The 22195-nt window shown below is 42.5% G+C and overlaps 1 protein-coding gene across 2 annotated transcripts; it reads right to left on the bottom strand.

The window, feature by feature from the left end:
* Positions 1-5289: 5289 nt before the first annotated feature.
* Positions 5290-21689, bottom strand: TMPRSS3 (transmembrane protease, serine 3). Of its 2 annotated transcripts, none has more exons than XM_425558.7 (13): positions 21477-21689; positions 20263-20404; positions 18566-18676; positions 17620-17736; positions 16776-16899; positions 15738-15863; positions 15138-15181; positions 14466-14631; positions 13759-13928; positions 11563-11658; positions 10300-10442; positions 9494-9646; positions 5290-7289 (listed from the first exon to the last, which is right to left on the bottom strand). In XM_425558.7, exons 1-13 carry the CDS (start codon positions 21492-21494, stop codon positions 7269-7271), a joined length of 1431 nt encoding a protein of 476 aa, XP_425558.3. In that variant the 5' UTR covers positions 21495-21689; the 3' UTR covers positions 5290-7268. The 2 variants fall into 2 exon arrangements, with proteins under 2 accessions (XP_425558.3, XP_015156488.2); XM_015301002.3 differs by lacking the exon at positions 5290-7289 and adding an exon at positions 7328-8668 and having other exon boundaries at positions 21477-21651.
* Positions 21690-22195: the final 506 nt, after the last annotated feature.

A 22195-nucleotide genomic window follows, 5' to 3' on the forward strand; every position in this document is an offset into this window, starting at 1 on the left:
CAACTGATGTCATCTACCTAGACTTGTAAAAGGCCTTTGATGTGGTCCCACACCATATCCTTATTGAAGAGATATGGGTTTGAAGGCTGGACTATCTGGTGGATAAAGAATTGGTTGGATGGTCATAGCCAGAGGTCTGTGATCAACAGATCTATGTCCAGGCGGAGGCCAGTCATGAGTGGTGTCCCTGAGGGGTCAGCTGTAGGACTGGTGCTCTTCAACATCTTTATCAACGATATAGACAGTTGGATTGAATGTATTCTTAAGTTTGCTGATGACACTAAGATGATTGGTGCAGTTGATACAGCAGAAGGGAGGGATGCCATCTAGAGGGACCTGGACAGACTTGAAAAGTGGACCCATATGAATCTAATGGGGTTCATCAAGGTCAAGTGCAAGGTGCTGCAACTGGGTTGAGACAGTCCCAAATATGTGTTCAGACTGGGAGAAGAACTTGAGAGCAGTCCTGTCAAGAAGTACGAAGGGGTCCCGATGGATGAAAATCTGGATGTGAGCCAGCAGTATGTGTTTGCAGTCTGGAAGGCCAATAGTGCCCTGGACTGCATCACAAGAGGGGTGGCCAGCAGGGAGAGGGAGGTGATTGTCTCCCTTTATCTGCCCTAGTGAGGCCCCACCTAGAGTACTGTGTCCAGGCCCGGGGACCCCAGCACAAGAAGGAGTGGAACTGTTGGACAGAGTCCAAAGGAGGGCACAAAGCTGATCAAAGGACTGGAGCATCTCTCCAGTGAAGAAAAGTTAGGTGAGCTGGCCTTGTTTACCTTGAAGAAGAGAGTGCTCCAGGGAAACCTCACCGTGGCCTTTCAGTATTTGAAGAGAGTTTATAAACGGAGGGGGAGACCAACTTTTTACATGGATAGATAGTGATAGGACAAGGGGAAATGGTTTTAAACTAAAAGTGGGAATATTTAAGTTAGACATTAGAAATTCTTTTCTCGGGAGTTGGACTTAGTTTGACTTAGATGGTCTTTAATATCTTTTTCAACATAAGCCATTCTATGATTCTCTGATTATTCTATGAAAAGTTACTTTTGAGGCTTTTATTTTATGTCAATTGTGTTTGTACAAATACTCCAATCTGCAACTGCTTAAGGAGTCTTATTTCTTTAATCCTCCTCGATCAACGTGCTATTATCTGGTGTCTCATAAACAGACAGGTAAATGCTGGCAAAGATGCCCACTGTAGTGGAGGGTCTGCATGGCAGATCAGTTGGACTGCCAGGAAGCTCATTCTCCCTAGCACTCACCCAGTTCTCCGTTGTCGCCGTGTGTTCTACCTGATGCTAAGTAAGCTGTTTCCAATACTGTGAGTTGCCAAGTCAGTGCATTAATATGTGTGTACAGCAATACTTTTAATTTCCTACTTAAATTCTGCAGATGATGGAGAGCTTTCCAATAGTGCTCAGTCCAGGGACAAAAGGATCAGGGGCTGCAATTTCTGGGAAAGAAAACAAGAACCGGAGTTTCTTCTTTAACAAGGTACATATGCACCGAATTAATTGTGAATTGATATAGCAGGGGCATGTTATTCCCCCTCTTTTTTTAACACCATGAAGTAGATACATGTTCCCAGATAGATGGTAGGGGAGCTGTCATGCAGCACTCCTGCTCCCTGCGGGTGGCCCACCCCACCTCTCCCTGCCTTACTGTCTTCCATGTTGAGGAAAACTGTGACTAAGGCACAAGCAGGGCTACACATTTCTCCTTTATGCTGTTCAGACATCATCCCTGCAGTTCCGAAGTGGGAAGGAGAGCAAGAAGGTAGCTGGCAGGTGCTGGGGCACTCTGAAGGCCATGGTGTAGTCTGAGGCTCTCCTCTGGCTCCAGGAGGCTTCTAACCTCCTAGAAAGATTTCATCTCTATTCCTGTGCTGCTGTCTTCTTCACACTTTGAAGCATGTTCATGGGATTTATGTCAGCCTGATGAGTGACAAATCCCCTACAGCATGCAGGTCTCCATAAGGCTGATCCCAGTGTTGCAAACGTGCAGTAAATCTGGCATTACACAGCAGGCAGGACTGTCAGAAAAAGAAAGACGTTACGTTTGGCAGGGTGTGAAGTAGGATGCTCACCGCTTCCTCTTCTTGTTGCTGTCAGGGAGGACAGCGGCTCTGTGTCCCTCCGACCAAGACAGGGGTTTGCTTGTCCCCATGAAGTTCAAACTCTGCAGAGCCCACCTTTTAGGGTGTCCCTGGGTGGGGACTGGTGATAAAACAGGGGGAAGCAGCACTGTCCTGAAGGGAGGTTGGCAATGAAAAACAATATAAAGCTATTCAACCTATTGGCCTAAGTCTTTTTATCTGGTTGGACAGAGGGGTTGTGGGGGCTGTAGGAAGGAGAGGTGCTTGGCTTCTGGGTGTCATGGCCTCTGTAGGGTCTGCACATGGCCCCACGCCCTGGAGCAGGGGACTGGGATCTGCCATGCATGGAGAAAGCAGGGAAATCATGAGGTTGCCGTGGGAAGGGGACATGAAGGGCAACCAGAGGCATTTAGGGGAGGGAAGGTGTTTTATGTAGGGGTACCATGGGTGAGTGGAGAATGCAGAGGGCTTGTGAGATGAGAAGGAGGTCTTGAGAGGCAGAGAGGATCTAGGGGCACTGCAGGGAGGTACTGTAGAAAGCAGAGATCGTGGAGGTGTGGGTGGACATGGGGACGCAGCGCTATGGAAGGGCAGGGATGGAGACCCTGTCTCCAGCCTCCCACTGGGAGAACCAGGAGGCTGAGATAAAGGAGAAAAATTGTCAACAGACCACCTGCTTTCCCTGTACCCAGCCTACGTTTCCATTTTCCCACCAACCTTAAGGGTTTATTAAAATAAATTGATCTGATGGGTGTCTACACACAGCTGTAAGTCCTTAGCACTGGGCCTCTGTACCAAAGCATATTTTGCAGCAGCTGTTTTTCACCTGAGGCCTGCAGGCTGTGATACCATCTTAGTCTGATGTCAGTAAAAGGGAAGGTTGCTGAAAGTTTAAATAAACATTTATTCATTTATTTATTCTGCTGATGGAGGACGTAGGTGAAATTGTGATGTATGCTGCCATCTGCTGTGGGATGAAAATTATCCAGAGCCTTTCACAGTGGGTGCTGATGGAGGCAATGCTGCAGAGGGTGTTCGAACAGGCGAGAGATCTGCAGGAGAAACCCCTAGGAAGGAATCACAGTTTACTGGTGATTTTAAGTGCAAATGATTTTCCTCCCCAAGTGATTTATGCTGCTGAGCTTCAAGACAGCCTTAAGTTGCACCTCTCTCCTCATTTTTCACTCTCTGACTACTCTTCCTTTCTCACTCAAAAGCTTTGGGATGACCACATCTATTTTAAAACTATATCTCAGAAAAGAAGGCCTCATCCCCATTATTGCCCTCTGCAGCCACTTAAGTTTCATCAAGCAAAACCCATGCAAGGACATCCTTTCTCAGGAGAGCCACAGCATGCCCCAAACTCCTTTAGTCCCACCAGCTAGCCCTGTACCAGGCTTGGCAGGGAACCTTAAAAGATGGGTGCAGAGGGTAGGATCCTCCTTGCTGCAGCTAATTTCCATTTATTTAGGTCTCTGCTAATGGATTAAAATATTTTTTTGCTTCATTCTGTGAAGCTTGTTTTCAGCTGTGTCCAGCCCTGGCTATATGGACACAGCATAGATGCCTGTAGTGAGTCCAGGCCCACAGCTCAGCTTCAAGTCCTGAACCTGCAGTACCCTTGTGTAAATACACATCAGCAGTAATAGTTGGGGTGATCATTAATTGGTTTCTTCTCGTCTGTTGGAATATTCATTTTGCTTTCCATATTCATGCTGCTCAGGCTGGCAGCTATCAAGGAACTCTTTGAAAATGAATCAGGTACAGAGTCAATTTTCTTTTAAAGAGCAAGGATTACTCTGTTTTCTGCCATCCCCATAATGATGTTTTTACTTCTCATATGCCAGATTTTGAAGCCAAGAGTTCAAAATCCTGCCTGGCTAACCAATGTCAATGCTGGGGACGCAACATTGCTGTGGAACTCCACCAGTGAGAAATCATGTGGCAAAGGCAAGAAAACGAACGTGGAAACCCCCATCTTGTAAAACACATAAAAACAGAGATGAAAGGCCACGATCGAGTGTGCTCTTTCAGTTTAGATAAGAAACATTTCCTTGTACCTTCCCTAAAGTTAAACACCTGAAGTAAGCTCATTTCTTACTGTGCTCTATGTAATCGCAGGTTTCTGCGGCTCACAGGTGTGATACTGCTTTTCACAGGGCTTTTTGTTGAAGAAAAGAAACTTGATCCACATATCTTGAAACAGCAGTACACTCACAGAGATACTGGAGAACATACCCCTTCCAGTGATCGACGTAGGTTTGTCACCACAATAGCTAGATTTACAGTGCAGCAGTTAGGATAGAAGCTGGGTGTTGAAGATTGTCAGAAGTTGGATGAGTCAAGTCTGTTCTTTTTTTAAGTTTAATGTGCTGTTATTGTATTTGTATTTAGAGCCTTGTATGAATCTCGACAGTGAGAAAGGCCCTATGAGCCCAGCTCTGCTTCATACCCCCTCTTTGTGCAGTGATTGCTTCCTGGTGCAGGATGTGTTACCATATGAAAGCACGTAAAGCCTCAGAAAATACTTTTGCTTTCTTGAACACCAAACTTGCTCACACATTTGTTCTTATACTAATCTCTGTATCATGGCAGAAATTGTTGTTCTATTTATGCATCATAAGTGAAAAAATGGTGTTATTGGAGCATCTGGGAAAAGCGCATATTGGAGAAAAGTTCATCCAAACTTACTAGCTTTGTCTCGGTTTTGGGACAAATATGATGACAAGAACAGGTGATGGATGGTAAAATATTGTTTTCTATACACTAGGTGTTTATTGGGAGTTACACACTGGATGAATCTTCTGAGATGCTTGCTGTTGCTGCAAGTTTGCTCCATGGGTGGTGCAAAACAGGTTGTGTTTCTAAGGGATACTATGACTGTAATGTAATCCTTCCTTAGCAGCTATTTTAACTGGTGATGTGAGTTCACAAGATAGTAGCTGTTTCATCAGCCTCTTTAATAATGCAGTAGATATACACTCCTCCAGAATAAAGATCTTAAATATTTCCAAGGTGTTTGCCATGAAACTCCTAATGGGAATTAGTTAATGAGAGCTGCCTTCACCTCCAACTGCTTTGGTGGGCCTCTGTACATACACATGTGGCGCAGCTAATTATTTTCATTGGTCAGGAAGAAGAAAATCCAAGGAAAAGAACAGGCATGTGGTTGTATCACTTCTTTGAAAAGATACTTTATTGTCTATTGGTTCATTCCGTAGAGACCACCTCATCGATCCCACCTCTCTTTAAATAAAAGAGAGATGAAAATGGCCATCTCTGTAACAAAACTCTTCCCACAGTAAACGTTCTAAACCTCCATGTATCTTCACCTGGCTTAGCACAAAGAAATGTGTTAGTACTGTGATTAAAGTTATTTTTAAACCTCTGGCATTCTTATTAATGGCGTAGGTTGGGGTAGGAAAATCCAGCTTTTTGGATTGACTCTTGTGGTTACATTCTTCCTCTACCTAAGACACCATGGCAAGGGCCATGACAAATAAAGATCTGAAGCTCTGAGATCTTGGGCATCCATCATTGATGATCATTGATTTAGAGGATAATGTGCCTTCTTGTCTGGAAGACTTCTCCATGGTTTACACTGGACTTCTCTAAAATATAAAGCAGGGCACAATAGATATTTACCGAGCAGTCTTTTTATGGAAATAGAATGATTCAAAAGGATTTTTCAGGGGTATTTTCAGAAATAACTAATCTATGAGCTGAGAGAAATCCCCTCATCTCCAGACTGCTGACAATATCATATATGAGCCATACTGTGGCAGTGAAAGTGTTATGAAAACAAACAGTGAGCATTAAAACACTTCTGAAAACCTATTCGTTACACAACGGTTCAACATATTTCATTTTAATTCTGTCAGAGTTCTTTCAAGTTGAAATTTCCCATTTTATTCCGACTTTTGTGTCAGATTTGCAATGGTACTTCCCTCTTGCTTCCAACATGATGTCCCTTGAACTATTATTCCTCATGCACTGCAGTTCCTTTAGCCATGGAGAACGGTACCAGTGTAGTGACCTCCGGGTATAAACTGAGTGTCTCCCGCAGTGGGGAGGTTGCCAGTTCATGCTGGTTTACTGTTCACTCTCAATTTACACCCAATGTGTTGCAGCAAGAAAGCAGTTCTCATTTCACCAGTGCTTTCTTGCAGCTGTGAAGCGTGGCATTTGTGATGCAGATACTGATTTACAGGCAAACAAAACTGCCTCCAAAACCACATATCAAGCAGATCAGCAGCATGTGATCACCTGATAAGATCAATTTTGGCTGGTACTGAAAATCTCTGACAACATTATGTGTTATTCAGCCTACCTAGCCCTAGAACCCAACTCTAATATTGATAACTTACGTCCCAGGATTTTAACGAAGAACAAGTAAAAAAGGATGAGGCATTTTTCAACATAACAAGACGTTGTTGTATTAAAATGGCTTGTAAAACAGGAAACCACAGCAGCACTTCAGCTCCTCTTTTCTCTAAGACTGTTCCGTGATCTCAGAATTTTTCAGTAGTTACAGTCTGTATATTGCTCATTTCCAAGCCATTTACAGCAACAAGACACTTAAGATTAAGGGATTATGCTCACATCCACATGACATAAGACTTGAATCCTGTGATTTTTTTTCTAACAAGAGTTGAACATACTTGCCCAATGTGTGCCAAAACTGCCAGCTGCTTGCTTCCTATTTGCTTTATGGCTATAATGAAAGTTGCTGGTACCTGTGTAACAGAGCTTGGGCCTTATGTGTGGATATTTTCACGAAAAAAGTATTTTTGTAGCTTGATTCTTGGAAGGGAAATATCAAAATAGTAGCAAGCAACTTGATCTGAAGTTCCTGTAGACTTGTACGCATGGTGCCTGCAAAATGTTATTGCAGCTTTCTGGCTTATCAGTTTTAGCACTTTTTTTCATGTGTGAAATTACTAGCTGACAGTGAATGCACATGCCCACCAGCCAGAACGAAACTGCCTCATCCATCCAAAAGAGGCTAACTGTGCATCAGTTTTCCTTAATTACAGTTACCAGTCCCAAAAACAAATGGTTAAAAGTAGTCCATGAATGTACAGAGCTCAGAGCAGGTGTCCAGAAGAGTGTGGTAGGTCCTTCAGTGGGGGGCATGGATGTCCAAAAGCCCAGTGAGTCAACGTGCCCTTCAGGTCTGCAACTCTTCTCTCTAGAAAGCAAAACCAATTATGTATGTATTCTGCTTACTTCCGTTTGAACCAATGGCACCATAGGGCTGCTGGAGCCAGTTCTGCCAGCTGAGCGGTTGTGCTTGTTCTTCGCAAAAACATACCACCTCCTCCTCATGGGGTGCAACTCCCATCACACGTACTGTGAACCTGAGGAAATGCCATCAGCTTCTCTCACCACTCAAGTTCACTGATTGCTAACTTTGCGTAGGCTGAGACAGGAACAGAAGATTCAAAAAGAATTATGGTTATGGGGGATGGTGGAATACATTAGCAGCAGTGGCAGACACTGTGCGTGGGATAGTGCATACAGGGAGCTAAGTAAGATTTGAAGGGGTTTGTTTTGTTTCTTCTTAGTTGTTCCATTGCTGCTTTCTTTATCTTTTCTTTCTTTTTGTTTTCTCCTGGGGTAGGAACCTTGCATGCCTATTCAGATGCACTAGCGGAAGCTTAGTAGATCTCAGATGGTAATGTATGTAGGCCAATGGTACTCCCATTTTGCACTACAAACTTTACTTCCTCCCCTAGTGATTCAAAATGGAAGCAAGAGAAACTGTGCTCACAGCGTTGGACAGAACTTTGTTAAACACCACCACCTAACTTTCACTACCTAGAGGAAAGCAATAGAAAACTGTTGCCCTCGAAGGAGAGAGTCATCAACAAAATGTTTGCATGTTCCCAAAAATCTGCGAGGCAGAAGTGCTTACCTCAGGTTTTAGACCAGGAAATGGAAGATCAGAAAATGCAAATACCTCCTCTTTGATCACGCCTGGCATTAAATGAATGGTCCTGGGAGTTGAGTTGTCACAATGTCAATTTCCAGAAAGAAAACATTTAAAGGGCAAGCTGATGACCAAGCTCCTTATCTTGCTATTTTACCTCTCTTATATCGAAATGGATCCCTCTCCCAGCCTCTTTAGTAAGCCTTAACTACAACAGTTAAGTTAGTGTGAAGAAAGTAAAGGAACTTCTGGAGACACCAAATGAACCCCAATCCACAGAGAGCAATAGCAGCTAAGAGCAGATCAGAATTGTGGTCTTGTTTTCAAAGGTACGTTATCTTTACTTTCTTCTGATTTCTTTCAGATTGCATTAAAAAGTGTCTGTCTTTCTGTGCTGCAACTGAAAGTCTTTTTGAGGAGGATGAATAAATGTTTAATCTGAAGGATGTCCCTGTGAAAAATTATGACTTGCTGGCATCTAGCCAAACAAATATTTAACTGTACTTTTTTTCCCTCTTGATTACTTCACCATATATGACATTTTCATCCGAAATGTCTTCACTTATCTTCCATGTGCAAAGTGCCAGCCATTTCTGGAACCTATGGCTAGATGTCGGGGAAACACAATGATGAAGATACTGGAGGGAAAGGAAAGAAAGAATACCAGAAGTCTGAAAGCCTTGGACATGTTATCCTATCTTCTCTAGCTTTGTTGAGTGGCAGATGGGCACTGATAGCATTAACCTTTGCATGTAATATAGATTGCGAAAACAGCATGTGTCATGCAGTATACAGACTGAGCTAAGCTAAAACTGCACACATAATCTTGTTTGGGGAATTTCCTCATCTGCGAGTGCTTTACATTAGCACTCCAGATCATGGAGCAAGTCTAGCCTACTTCACAAGCAAGCTGAGGCAGGATTGATTCCATCACATGGCACCAAGGCAGTACAGGCAGGTGTCAGGACTGGTAGTCATGCTGCTGCTGCTGGCACACCACCACCGCTAGTCATTCATTCATTCATTCATTCATTTGTTCATTCATGCATTCCAGCAAATTGGGTGCTGGAATAGCAGCACTGATGCCCCTGTCTCTGAGGACCAGACTAGAGCAGGATGGGATATACGCTTTGGTGCTTGGGGTGGTTTTATCTTGGTAGGAGAATGACATGTAAGAGCCTGTGTATAGATGCTTACCTGTGAGCTGTGACTCACCCAGGTAGGTGAAGGTGGCTGCAGCATCCCTACACTTCATTGCCTCTGCTCTCCTCTCCTTTCAGCCAACACCTTCTCTCCCCACTCCCCATTTTATTTCTCCCCACTCAGCTTCTACAGGACAAACTCACTCTTGTGTCACACATTGCCATACAGCAAAAGTCAGCTGTGACCAATATAGTATGAATCCTATGTGGAACAGGTGAAGCAAAGCTACAGCTGGAGATGGAGACAGGGCAAAACCACACCTCCATCTGCTCGTGTATCCAGCCCAGGAAGGAGGTAGTTCGGCTGTAGACACCAGGCTTGTTCGCTTCTGCACAGCCCACTCCAAAGCTGGTGGTTCCCACCAACTTCCAGATACTCATATCTTCACATGCCAAAGGGCCGCCACTGTCTCCCTGGAGGACAAAGAATTAAGACAAATATCAGCACCTCAGACACTTATATGAAAACTTGTGCACCTCATGCCTTGGTTTCATCTTGTCCCTTGTGTGATTGTAACTGGGTAACTCTGGTAACTTTGCCCCTCATTCATGAATAGCTAGGTGAGCCTGCATTACTGTGTGGGGCTGAGTTATTGGCAACCCACTGATACTCAAATCCTTTTCTCCATCTCCCTGCCTCTACATTTTCCAAAGTTCCACACTTCTTATCTTCTCATGTATGCTTTGGCTGCTTTTCACTATGGGGTTTCTGCACTTTGCAGATCTCCAGAGCTGCTCACAGTGCAATTCATTGCAGTGTAGAGGCCATGGTCAGGGCAAGGAAGGGATGGTACAACACTGTAGCACATGCAAGAAATTAAAAAATGTCTTAAGTAAATTTGGCTTCAGAAGTAGCAGATATGGTCCACAGAAGAAAGGTAAAGAGGGAACTGTAGTGCATGAATATGTGCACAGTCAGTGGCTTGTGTTCATGGCGAACAGAGTAAATGGTACAAGAACAAATATTTGACCAAGAAAAGCCTGGGAGTGCCTTCTGATAGCTTATCACTCATGTTTTTCCATCGTTGCTGTTAATGAGCACACGTGCAGTTTGGAAACTTCCATACCTGGCAGGTGTCCACCCCTCCCTTTAGGAAACCGGCACAAAGCATTGAAGAGGTTATGATCCCACCATAGACATCCCTGTGATTGCAAATTCTATTAGAAATCAAGGGAACACCTGCGTAATTCATGGTTTCGGATGTGTCACCTGTTCAAAAACAGAACAAAACCAAAAACAAACAAACAAGGAAAAACACTCTATCCTTGAAAGTAATCTTTAATCAAAACCAGAAGATGCTCTACAATATGAAGAACTGGCAAGCAAGAGTGAGAGAAATATAGTTATAATGACAACACAATGAAAGTCTCATCACGTATGTAATCTGGTAACTACTGACTGCATAGAGCTGGGCATTATCATAGTGTGTAATAAATAATGGTGAGCTATATGTTTCTACTTCAACTGTGAGCTTGAAAGCTATTTGGACACTGTCTTCTAATTCTAGAGCACAGATTTGTTTTGAATTTAGTCCCTGTTCTGTTCATCAACAAATCACCTGCAAACATCTGTTCTATTTTACAAGTATTCATCAGAGTCTCAGTGAATCATTTCCACAAATAGGAGCACTTGCACACTCTCCTTCCAATTTAGATATCATCTTTTTATGTGGTAAATGTTGCTTTCTCTTTTTCCTCGCCTTTTGCTATTATCTATTATTGTGTTCTCTGAACAACGGGAACATTTTAAATGAGACAAATCAAGAATGAATAAAGAACAATGACCTGAGCATTCAGGCACTCTGAAGTGAAAGTGAGTCACTACATATTATTGACTGACATAACCCACGAGTCATGCTAAAAATAAAATAGTCCCTTTTGTTTGTAACATAATTCACAAATCTAATTTCTTTATCATCCAACTCGCTTGAAAATATATACATGCTCTCTCTTGGAAAAAAAAAAAAAAAAAAAAAAGAATGTTTGATTCTTGCATTTCTGCTCTGCTTCGTGTGCTTGAAGTTATAAAAAACATGAGAGGATGGATGGAGCACCATCTCTGCACCTACATGTGGTTCTCATTCTTTCCATTGAGTGTTCCCGTTCATTCCTTGTGTTAAGAGTGAGTACAGCACTTCTGTCTCATATTCCCCCCTGCAAAAGACTGAACTCCCTTTCCACGGTTACCATAAAATTTAGGAATATGTCATCTTCTTCCCCCCAGATATCCTAGACAATTTAATGTTGATCAATTGCTCCAGCCAAATCCTATATTTCCTCTGTGTGAGATATTTTCATGTACTGTAACTGACAGCAGGCATTTAAAATACCTCCTTCAACAGTTGCTCCCCATCCTGATACCCAACACATTTTTCCTTCTGGGAACTGTTCACCAAAATTAGGCAGACAAATTGGCTCTATGTGACCTATTAAAAAAAAGAAAGAAAGAAAGAAAGAAAAAAGCAAAGAGAGAGAGAACGAGAGAAAAGAGAGAATCATTTTCAAGATTTGACACAAGGTATATGCTTGCATAAATCTTTCAGGACATGGCATGCAATGAAGTTTCTAAGAAAACTATCCACTCGCCACATAAGGAAACTCAGTAGTTCATAGAATCATAGAATCATAGAATCATAGAATCATAGAATCATAGAATCATAGAATCATAGAATCATAGAATCATAGAATCATAGAATCATAGAATCACAGAATCATAGAACCATTAAGGTTGGAAAAGACCTCTAAGACCACTGAGTCCAACCATCAGCCCATCCCCACCATGCCCACTGCCCACGTCCCTCAGTGCCACATCCACACGGCTCTTGAACACCTCCAGGGACGGTGACTTCACCACCTCCCTGGGCAGCCTGTGCCACTGCCTCACCGCTCTTGCTGAGAAGAAATTTTTCCTAATATCCTACTTTCTATAAGTCTTTTGTCTTATGGCCAGATATTTATAGCGGGCTTAATTTACATCAAGAAGGAAGTAATAAAAGATGTGTTGGGTTGTCAGTAAAGTGATGAATGTGTAAATAAGAAATACACCTCGTACTCAGCTGATGGGTACAATTGAGACCCCATGGCATGCTGCTCTGCCAGAGAAAGGGCCATGGTTAGCTATAACATGACTGGTATAGTACCTTGTGATGGGTTTTGTGCAGTGGCATGTGAAAACAGCTGTAAGCATGCATTACTGCAGTCCTCTGAAAGGGCAGCACAATGTCTGGGGTACTCTTTGTTTCCCATCCATGGACTCATAGACCTAGAGTACCTCTGTGCTCTGGGGCACTGAATGCTATGCAATACAGTCAGTGTTTGATGCTCACGGGGATGAACTACAAGCTATCAAGGTGGCCTAGCACTGCACAAAGGGAAGGAAGATATGATGCTACAGTGGGTAATTCCTAGCAGTACATTTCTCCACTATGCAATGACTCCAGCTAAAAGCATCAAGCCTCCAAAGCTCCCCAGGTGGCCCCTTGTCCACAGTTCAGATTCAGAGCTTTTCCTGTTCTTGGCAGCCTCACAAACTTGATCCTGAGCAAAAGAAAACAGCAGTGGCAGAAATTTCAAACAGAAAAAATTCAAGCTGAATTTTTATCTAAACTGGAAGTTGGAAAGATTTAATAGAATAGAACCATAGAATCACAGAATGTCTTGGGTTGGAAGGGATCTTAAAGGTCATCTAGTTACACTCCTCCTGCTGTGGGCAATTTCAATAGTATTGATTTAGGAATGGACAATCTAGATGCACTGGGGAGCCAGTCCACCTTTGCAGAAAGAGCTCACAGTGAATAGGAAATATTGGTAGGCGATGATTTGTATTCATACAGAATTATTACACATTATTTCAACTCACTAGCTGTGTCAGCCATAGACAGCATCCTACTGAGAAAATAAGAGTGGTTTTAATTCAAAAGAACTGTTATATTTGTATTGTATTGGCTTCTATTTGAAATTTAAACTTGATTTTCAGCTTTGGGCACGGCTGGACCTCCATATACTCACAGAAATAAGGACAGCAAGAACATTGTAAAAATCTCTGTGATGTCCAAGAAAAATTGGGTGGGATGTATATTTTAGATGGGAAAAATTATTTAGAAAGAATAAAGTTGATGTTTGCCAATTATTAAATGCCTTCAGCAAGCCAACACCAGAATGAGTTGGAAACCTGCAGTGCCTGTGATTGCATTGTGCCTCTGTACCTGAATATGGAGTGCAGAAATGTTTCTGGTGTTGGGGCTGGGAAGGCTTTCTGCTGCCATGTGGAGACAGTACTTGGAACAGTAGCCAAGGCTCATCCTATGGCTGGTGGTGAGCAAGGGGGATAAGCCAGTGTCATTTGGGCAGGCATCCTGTGCCATCACAGCAGCAGGTTCACTACATTTATGCCGCTCCTCTCTCATTGTTTTTGGAGGAAGTGAGAATGCACCCAGATGGCCTGTGTCAGACCAAAAGAACTTCCCAGCCTGTGCTCTTAGCTAGGGAAGTGAGAAAGTCAAGTGACAGCTCACACAATGAATTACCATTGAAAGCAAGCGGTGCTGCCAGTTTCATCAGTGCTATATCATTTCCCATGGTCTTTGGCTTATAATTTCGATGGTATATAATCTTTTCCACTGAATACGTGTGAACCTGGGTATCTTGCTGAGTCACAAAGCCAACTTGCACACTCCATGAGCTCGGTAAGTACAAGCTGAAATGAAGAGATAGGGGAGAGTGAGAAACCTTTAAGAAAACTCTCAGGTTGTCATTTGTCTCCCAAGCTTACAGTCTGATTGATCCTATTAAATTGAACAGGGTCTTGTCATTTACTTAGGAGCTTCTGAGTACTTTAGTACTCAGCAGCCAAGTAAAAATTCCTCCTGAGCCATTAAATCACATGCAACGTAGAGAAATCAGTGATCTGAATTCTAAAGAAATGATTTGACATTTATCAGTTGTTTAAGTTGATTTCCCAGGCAGCTGAGAGTTTCCAGAATTTTTGAAAATTGGGCTGTGTGATTTGAACACTTTTGTGGAAGATCCTTTTTCATAAGGATTTGCACTGGTACAGAAAGGAGAGACAGTTTAAATGCTATTGATAAAGTCCGTGAAATAAGGTTAAGCCAATCTCTTCTGCAGGTTTTTTGAAGATAAAGCACAATGCTTGAGTCTTCTTCTGCAGTATCCCCCAAGATGTGCTGCAAGTAGAGTCAATGGGACACCTGAGTAAGACAATTTAGGGACTTACTCGTAGACACAGTGTGCAGCTGTGATGATCCAACGTGGGGTGATGACAGACCCTCCGCAGAGGTGGTGCCCATGGAACTGCAGGCTGACCTGCCAAGGCCACTGCTGGGGCAAGGATGCATTGCCTCCCACAATCCGTGGCCCATAGCTGGCCCGCATCCCGCATGCTGCCAGAAAGCAAAGGTTACAGTCCTTAGGGGAAACACGGGAATAGTTTTTGTCACCTTAAGAACTCCTATTCCTAACCTCGCCAAGGCCAGGTGGTCCCTGCAGCAGGACCATCTGCAAGTCCATCTCTAACGCCCACTGATTTTCATATCCCAGTTGGAAAACAAGCTCGCATAGAGAGGTATGCATTGAAGTTCAGGAATTAAGGTGGCAAAGAGTTTGAATTGTAGCATCAGATCATCGATCCAATGCACAATCCTTACGTGTCTACTTGCTGCTATGATTTTCACTGTATCGTTCTTGCTACCTGACACTCCACATCTGCCCTCCAAGTCTACTCTGGACTCCTGAAGTTCTCTGAAATTTTATACAAGAAATAAAATTTTTCATTACATGTGAAAAACTGACAGTATTCTCCTGAGTACCCAATTCCTCCCTGCTCTTGCTCTGCAGTGGGTGAAGAAGGACAGGTTTTCATCTTATTCTCACGTTTGCTGATGCTTACCCAAACACTTTAAGATGATTACATTGCCAGAAGTGCATTCTTCCCTAAGATGAAGAGACAGTAATTTATTAGATATAATTTAGGTACACCATTTTTTCCCTAGTATGCATGTTTACATACATATATAGAATTCATATATTAAGAGAGACACAAAGTCAAGCACTCATCCAATCTACTAAAGGCATTTAACTGAAATATGTAGGTAGGAGCTTAGACACCATCAGGAGTCTGCAGATCGCTTGCTGTCCTGCTGACCAGTGGTTCACTCTTCTGTGATAGGAGGTTACTTTTAGCATGTGATCTGTAGTCTCCTTGGATCCATAGCTTGCTTCTCAGTGAAAAGCAACTAAGAAAAGCAAGTCTTGTCAAGATAAAGAAACACACCATGAGGGGTTTATATGCCCACTGGGAAACAGCTAAGGGTCTGTAAACTCAAAGGAACTGCTCTATGTTAGAAAAAGATAAGTGCTTGGTGTCCATCCATTTGCTGTAAAGGGATCGTGGGGCAGAGAGCTTTGACAAATAATTCATTAAAGTCTCTCCTTCTATCATTATGAACAACCTGGTTTTCTGCCATTCAACCAACAAGTCAAAGCGTACCTCAAGTTGGTTGCGTTGTGCAGGGATGTCACTTGATCCACTGATAACCAATGGCTGAGGGATACAAAATGTCTTTGAAACTGTTTTTCAACAGCAGCCACAGGCAGGTAACCTGAACTCACATAACTGCAAATAAAGCATAAACACAGCTTCATCAGACAGACTTCCAGTAATCCGCCTGAATAATTTAGCACCTCTATTAGTGGAAACCTGGTGCAGCAGCCACAATGACCAGATTCTGGCACTTGGTGAAGTCATCCCACTCCGTCCAAGAAGTGCTTCTTATAACGCATGCGTACTTCTTCCACAATCATGTCAGAAGTCTCAAGTACTGAGAGGTACTGGCAGAGAAAGTCAATTTTAATTCTAATGTTGTACTGGAACTTCATTGTGACTGAATGGCAAATGTCTTCAGCAAGTGTCAATGGATGTCAGTGGGTGCCATGTTTTCCACACAGAGGAATTCAATAACACACCTATGCTTCAGCTGTACTTCTATGTCAGACACCACTTTGTCAGACTGCCCCTCTGCTGCCATCTGTCACACGGCAACAACATATAATAGGATATTGGTGGGAAGGTTCGACCTATACTGCCATACCACCACCATCTGCCTCTGATGTTGTGGGCCAACATCATAAAACAGGAAATACATTACTTTCTGAGCAGATCTCATACATAATTTTCCTGCTGATGAAGAAAATAAATGGAAAATGCTCATATGTTGCACAATGCCTCTTGCACAGGTTGCAGTTACTAGGGAGACAGGTAGGATTCAGGTACCTGCAACCCATAGGGAAGACTTAACCAAACCATAGCTGTTAGCCATCATTCAGGACTTATAGGAGCAGTAGCTGGCATTTTCAGTGTGCAAATATTCATGACGATTTCCCACATTATCTTCAATTATATTATTCACAAGAAAGGAGTCCTTTTTTATTTTAAAGCACAGATTTATGCAGGGTTTCATGAAGAAAATTGCAAATGTCAGAATTCGTTAAGAATGTCACACAAATTCCTTCTGTTTTACATTTGTACCTTGAGAAACCCAGGTGTTTACAGGTAGTATTTCCATACTCTGTCTTCCAGTCATCAGAACAGACTGTTCGCCAGGATCCTGAGGTGAACACCTGCAGCACAGCTCTCTTGCCACTCAGCCTGACTTTGAGATTCAGAGGAAGAAAAGTCTGAGTGAGATGCAAAGAACCACCAGGACAACAACATGCACACAGCTGTACAATGCACCGCTGTGGTGTCCACATTTCCTGGCTCTTGAAGCTTTTACTACTTATCTTTTTGATCACTTGGATCCTTTGACAGAATTTTTCTATGCATTTTTGTTTCTTAACTTTAAGGAGGCAATTGGTAAAGGAGGTTTTCCTTATGAGTGTCCCTCTTTGTAATATATTAAGGCACGCTAAGATAGCACAGTCAGGAGAAAAAAGTCTGTGCTGATCACAGAATCATAAGATACCCCAAGTTAGAAGGGACTCACAAGGACCACTGAGTCCAGCTCTGGGCTTCACAGCACACCACTCCAAAATAAGACCACGTGTCTGAGAGTAATGTCCAGTGGCTCCTCGAACTCTGGCACTGGGGGCTGTGCCCACAGCCCTGGGCAGCCCATTCCATGCCCACCGCCCTCTGGTGCAGACCCTGTCCCTAACCTCAGTCCAGTGCAGCCCCCGTCCCTAACCCCCAGCTGCCCCTCCCCTGACACAGCTCCATGCCGTTCCCTCAGGCCCTGTTGCTGTCACAGAGAGCAGAGATCAGTCTCTATATTCCTCTGTCTCACTGAAATTCTTTACAACACATATCTCTTAACAGTGTGCCGGACACTGCAGGAAGAGGTAGCAGGGATTTATAATCAAATCTGAATTACCACATCCATACTCATCTTCCCCTTCTTTACAGTTGAAGACACCATTGCACCTGGCTGATTTCTGAATACACTTGAAGGATGATCGGCAGCGAAACTTCCCAATGCAGTTGTACTGGACTGGCAAGAATGGAAGAAAACAAGCTGATGAAACACACATTCCTGCTTTCATTATCTGGCCATATTTCTACCTTGCTGAGGCAAAGGCAACTCCTGTACTCTAGGAACTTCTGAAATACAACCCGGACGTTTCTACATGGTGCTGTTAAACTCATCCATTAGTAATGAATTGTAGGATGAAACAGCTTTGCTGCCCGTGCTACCTCCTTCACAGCTACCTTAACCCAGTTCATGTTCCACACCAGGATAAGTTTCCAGGTGCTGTGAACCCTCACCAGCAAAGCAAGGAGATCTTTACTCATTCCAGCTGTGGATGTGAAGGTGACATTCTACCATCAACATATTTGGCACCTACCACTGTGGAGGGTATACCTTCCAGTCACAACTGAACTCATCTCATGCTTTCTTTTTCTTCATAGGGATTTGTTATAGGGAAACGTTTGTTTGGTTTTTGAAACCAAACTGTAAGTACTGATTTACAAGACAAAACTAAGCATGTTACCTTACGCTCCCCTAGGTTTCTCAATTATTAAATCACCACTCAAGAGGAATCAGTGAAATTTGATTGGAGAGCTGTCTTAGTCCTACAGGTTCCCCAGTGTCCTAAGTATTACATCAATCTTGTCATGAGTGCCAGATCTATTTTATTTGTACATGTAAGTAAGACGTAAAGCCATCACATCAACAAGACTTTATACTTCAGTTAGCAAGTGGCAGTAGCAGTTTAATTCCATTCTAAGTAAAAAGCTCATGAAAAATTAAGAATTAGAATGGTTAATTGAGAATGAATAACTAATGAATAACTTAATGAATAACTAATTGTACTCACCACCCAGACCAGTGGCAACTGCTAGGATTACTACGAAGAATAAAGCACAGACATATGGAAGGTATTTGGGGGAGATTAACACTTGGCACATCGAAGGTGGTTCAATATCTCCTAGAAAACAAACAGAGATAACAGCTTCTATGAAGTTAAAACAGCTGGACTTTGCAATGAAAAGATTTCTCTAACATTAAGCTAGATGAAGCAGCAACTGCTGCATGCATTTCACAGCCGTTCCTGTCCATGACATCTCCTGACCCTTGCCTGTACCATGTCTGTGGTCCCAGTGCTCCCTCCTGCAGCAACCCCAGCTTCATGGTGCTCTGAGCACGGAGTGCAGCCCCATGCACCAGCTCCACTCTTCCAGTGCTGGGGGACCACTCCTGGCAGGGAGGAAGAGATGCTAAAGCTTTGAACGTGAGAGGGAATAGTGGAAAAAAGACAGGACCTGTTAACAAATATTTAATTGTTATTTTATATTTTATTATTTTAATTGTTATTTTATAATTATTGTTATTTATTATAATTAATTGTTATTTTATATCTTTGCATTCAAAGCAAGAAGGAAGAAAGTTTTGGACTTTTTGAATCAAAGTTATTTGAAAATGGTTAAAAGCATAATTTGCCAACATGGAACCTTCAAATTAGAAGATAGCTTGAAAAAATGTCAGAAAAGGTGATCTGGATGAGATTTTGCTATAAAGGCAAGGAGAGAACCATGTAATAGCTCTATGCTGAGATTGAGTTTTCAAGGAAAAAGATGCATCTGAAGTTAAAATAGACACCAGCAGGAACTGCTGAATGCGCTTCATGAGCAGGAATGATGCAGCTCACTGTTCGCCTCTTTAGCTGACCTCAACTTGGTAGTATTGTGATTCAGAAAAAAAACACAATGTATTCCATTGAAAATAATGAATAGTTCACTTGTGACAAACATATTCTGACATACACAGTGCAAAGTATGGGAAAATAGCCTACACAGCTCTCTCGTCTGTATACACATGTACTAGTAGAACCTTGTTGTCAATTTTAATTCATGCAGATCTTAACCCCTTCATTCTTCAAGCTTTGAATCTATGATTAGCAGGAACTTAGAACCAGTCAAGGATACTGAGTGTCTCCCAGTGCTCATAGAATCACGGGTAAATCCCAACCTTCCCAAACCCTCCCTACAGCAACTGAGCAACTGATTTTGTCAATGGAGGTGGTGCCTGATACCCAAAATTTTACACAGCTGCAGTAGGTAATGGACTGTAAAAATAAATTGCTCAGTCTTCACCCTTGTTACTCATTCTGCCTCTGTTAAAGTTAGTATATTTGCCATGAAACCCAGGGGAAGTAACCAACATGTTTGCTATTCCTCCTACAGATTGTTATACTGTGCATTCGGGTTTTTTTTAACGGAGTGAATTTCCAATTTGGGAAAATTTCGAATAAGCCAATGAAAACTGTGTCAGAAAAGCGTGGGTAAATATCTGCTATGTGGCAGAAGCGTGTGGATAATCTGTCTGTAAAAAATGCTTGTGTGTGCAAGCACAAGACAGAAGATGTCATCACCTGCTGATATGGTGGCAAATCCCACGGCTGGGGGAGTGAGGTTGTGTTTCTTGTTCCTCTGAGTAATTGCTTTCTCTGAATGTGTGGGCAAGCTAATTAGCTGTTCAGATTACAAAGGTCAAAACGCTATGCAGCATCCCTACCAGATCCATCTGCACTGGGATCAACTCTCACTTGTATGCTGAAAAATCTTTTGAAGGAGAACTGAATTTCTGGTACTGGCGGTCCATCTTCTGTAATAGAGATGATTTCAAGACTTCCAGTAGTGGGGTTTGCCCCTTGAGCCTGGCTCAACAGAAAAAAAAACCAAAAAGAAAATATTTAAGCAAATTAATTCTGTTACCTCAAAAAATCTGACACTCTTCTCCTTATGTGAAAGGATATTTTCTTCCTACTCCCATTGACAATTCTTTTTCCATGCAATGCAGATACAAAATGAATCCGCAGAGACACTTGCAAGAATGCTGCGTTTGCCCAAAATAAATCATTTCTTCATGAGAAAAGAAACCATACTTCATGAGAGAAGCTCCTGTAATTAATTAACCAGCAAACTACAGAAGTTAAATTATTTTCAAGTTTGTCTAAGCACTTTCAATAACTCTGACTTCTTTTTTCCCCTTAAATTTCAACCTAACCTCTGTGAGGTGCTCTCTTTAATTGCAGTCAGAAACAAGAGAGACAGAAAAGCACATTACACCTGTGCAGCACCTGGCAGCAATGTCATGCTTGGTCCAGCTGAATTTTAGCCCAGAAAACCCTTGATCTCTTTCCATACAGTGGAAAACAATTAAAACAGGCCACACCAGAACTCAAGGTAAGCAGCTTCAACATTCTGATTTCTAGCTTCAGTTCTGAGCACCATCAGTGACAAAAACTATCAGGTTTTTGACTTCGTAATGTTATGGAATAGGTCCAGGATAGCTAAAGACAGTGAAGTTGGCAAGATGTAAAAGCAACATAAGTGCTTGCCAAATCAGTCCCAGAAAATATTTATAGTGACACATTTTAGGTGAAGTATGTGTTTTGTTGGTGGCGCTAATCTCTAATCACCTGGAGTATCTCTTCAACTTTCAGCAAACAGTTGCAATGAGGTTTCTACTCCTTCTTTTGATAAAGTCTAGTTTTCATTTCAATGGCCACAAATTAAATTTCATATGTAGCCCACTAATTTTAAGGCAGATAAAAGGATGGTTTGCTGTACATGATTTTTAAATGTTTCTAATACTCTTCTACCCTTAAAACCCTTCTTTGTTCATCTGGAAGCAAAACAGCATTGAGAAGTATAAACTACATGAGAGATAAGCACAGACACATCACTTCTTCAGAGGACATCACGCCCTCCCAAAGCTTCACTCACCTCTTCCTGAGAAGTCATAGTTAAAAGCAAAACTGTTTTCTTTCTTCATCATCAAAAGAAGCCCAAAGGAAGTCCTGAGGTTGATAAGCCAGCCCACTCTGTGAGGTTTCCTGAGCCACTCCGGCTTGCCCGTTCAGCCACTGGTCACGGGCGGCCTTGTGGAGACGGCTGTGAAATCCAACCCGGGGATGGATATCAGGTAGCCCCGGATGGCATGGCTACGGAAAGGGGGAGATAAAAATTCAGCACACGTTTTAATCATCCTAAGAGCGTAAAGTAATATTGCAGTATTTGCAAACCTTTCTGTAACCTTCCAGGCGAAGAAATACTGCTGGAGTTAAACCACGTTAGCTTGTGCTTGCTCATCTTTTATCAAAAACTGTGCAGCAGAGTTTGCCTGCAGCCCTGAGTGGCAGCAAGAAGAGGCCCAGGTGTTTCTTCGTGTTGTCATATAGAGCCCTTGGACGATGCTGCTCCTTCTTCACTTCCTTACCCTGTGCTGTGTGCTCATAGCAAACAGCACATTTAAACAGGAGTTCTGGGAAAAAAAAAAAAATCACATATGTTAATTGTGGATAACTTCTATAATCAAACGTTGCACAATCTTTTGGGAATACTTTGCAGGTGGTAACTCATTCCTGAAAACAGGGTGTCTGTACTGAGCGTGTTGTATCAACTTATTTGCAGTTTGGGTTCAGAAAATGAAAATGTATGTTCAG

Source organism: Gallus gallus, chromosome 1 (genome assembly GCF_016699485.2).
Source record: "Gallus gallus isolate bGalGal1 chromosome 1, bGalGal1.mat.broiler.GRCg7b, whole genome shotgun sequence".
NCBI lineage: Eukaryota > Metazoa > Chordata > Aves > Galliformes > Phasianidae > Gallus > Gallus gallus.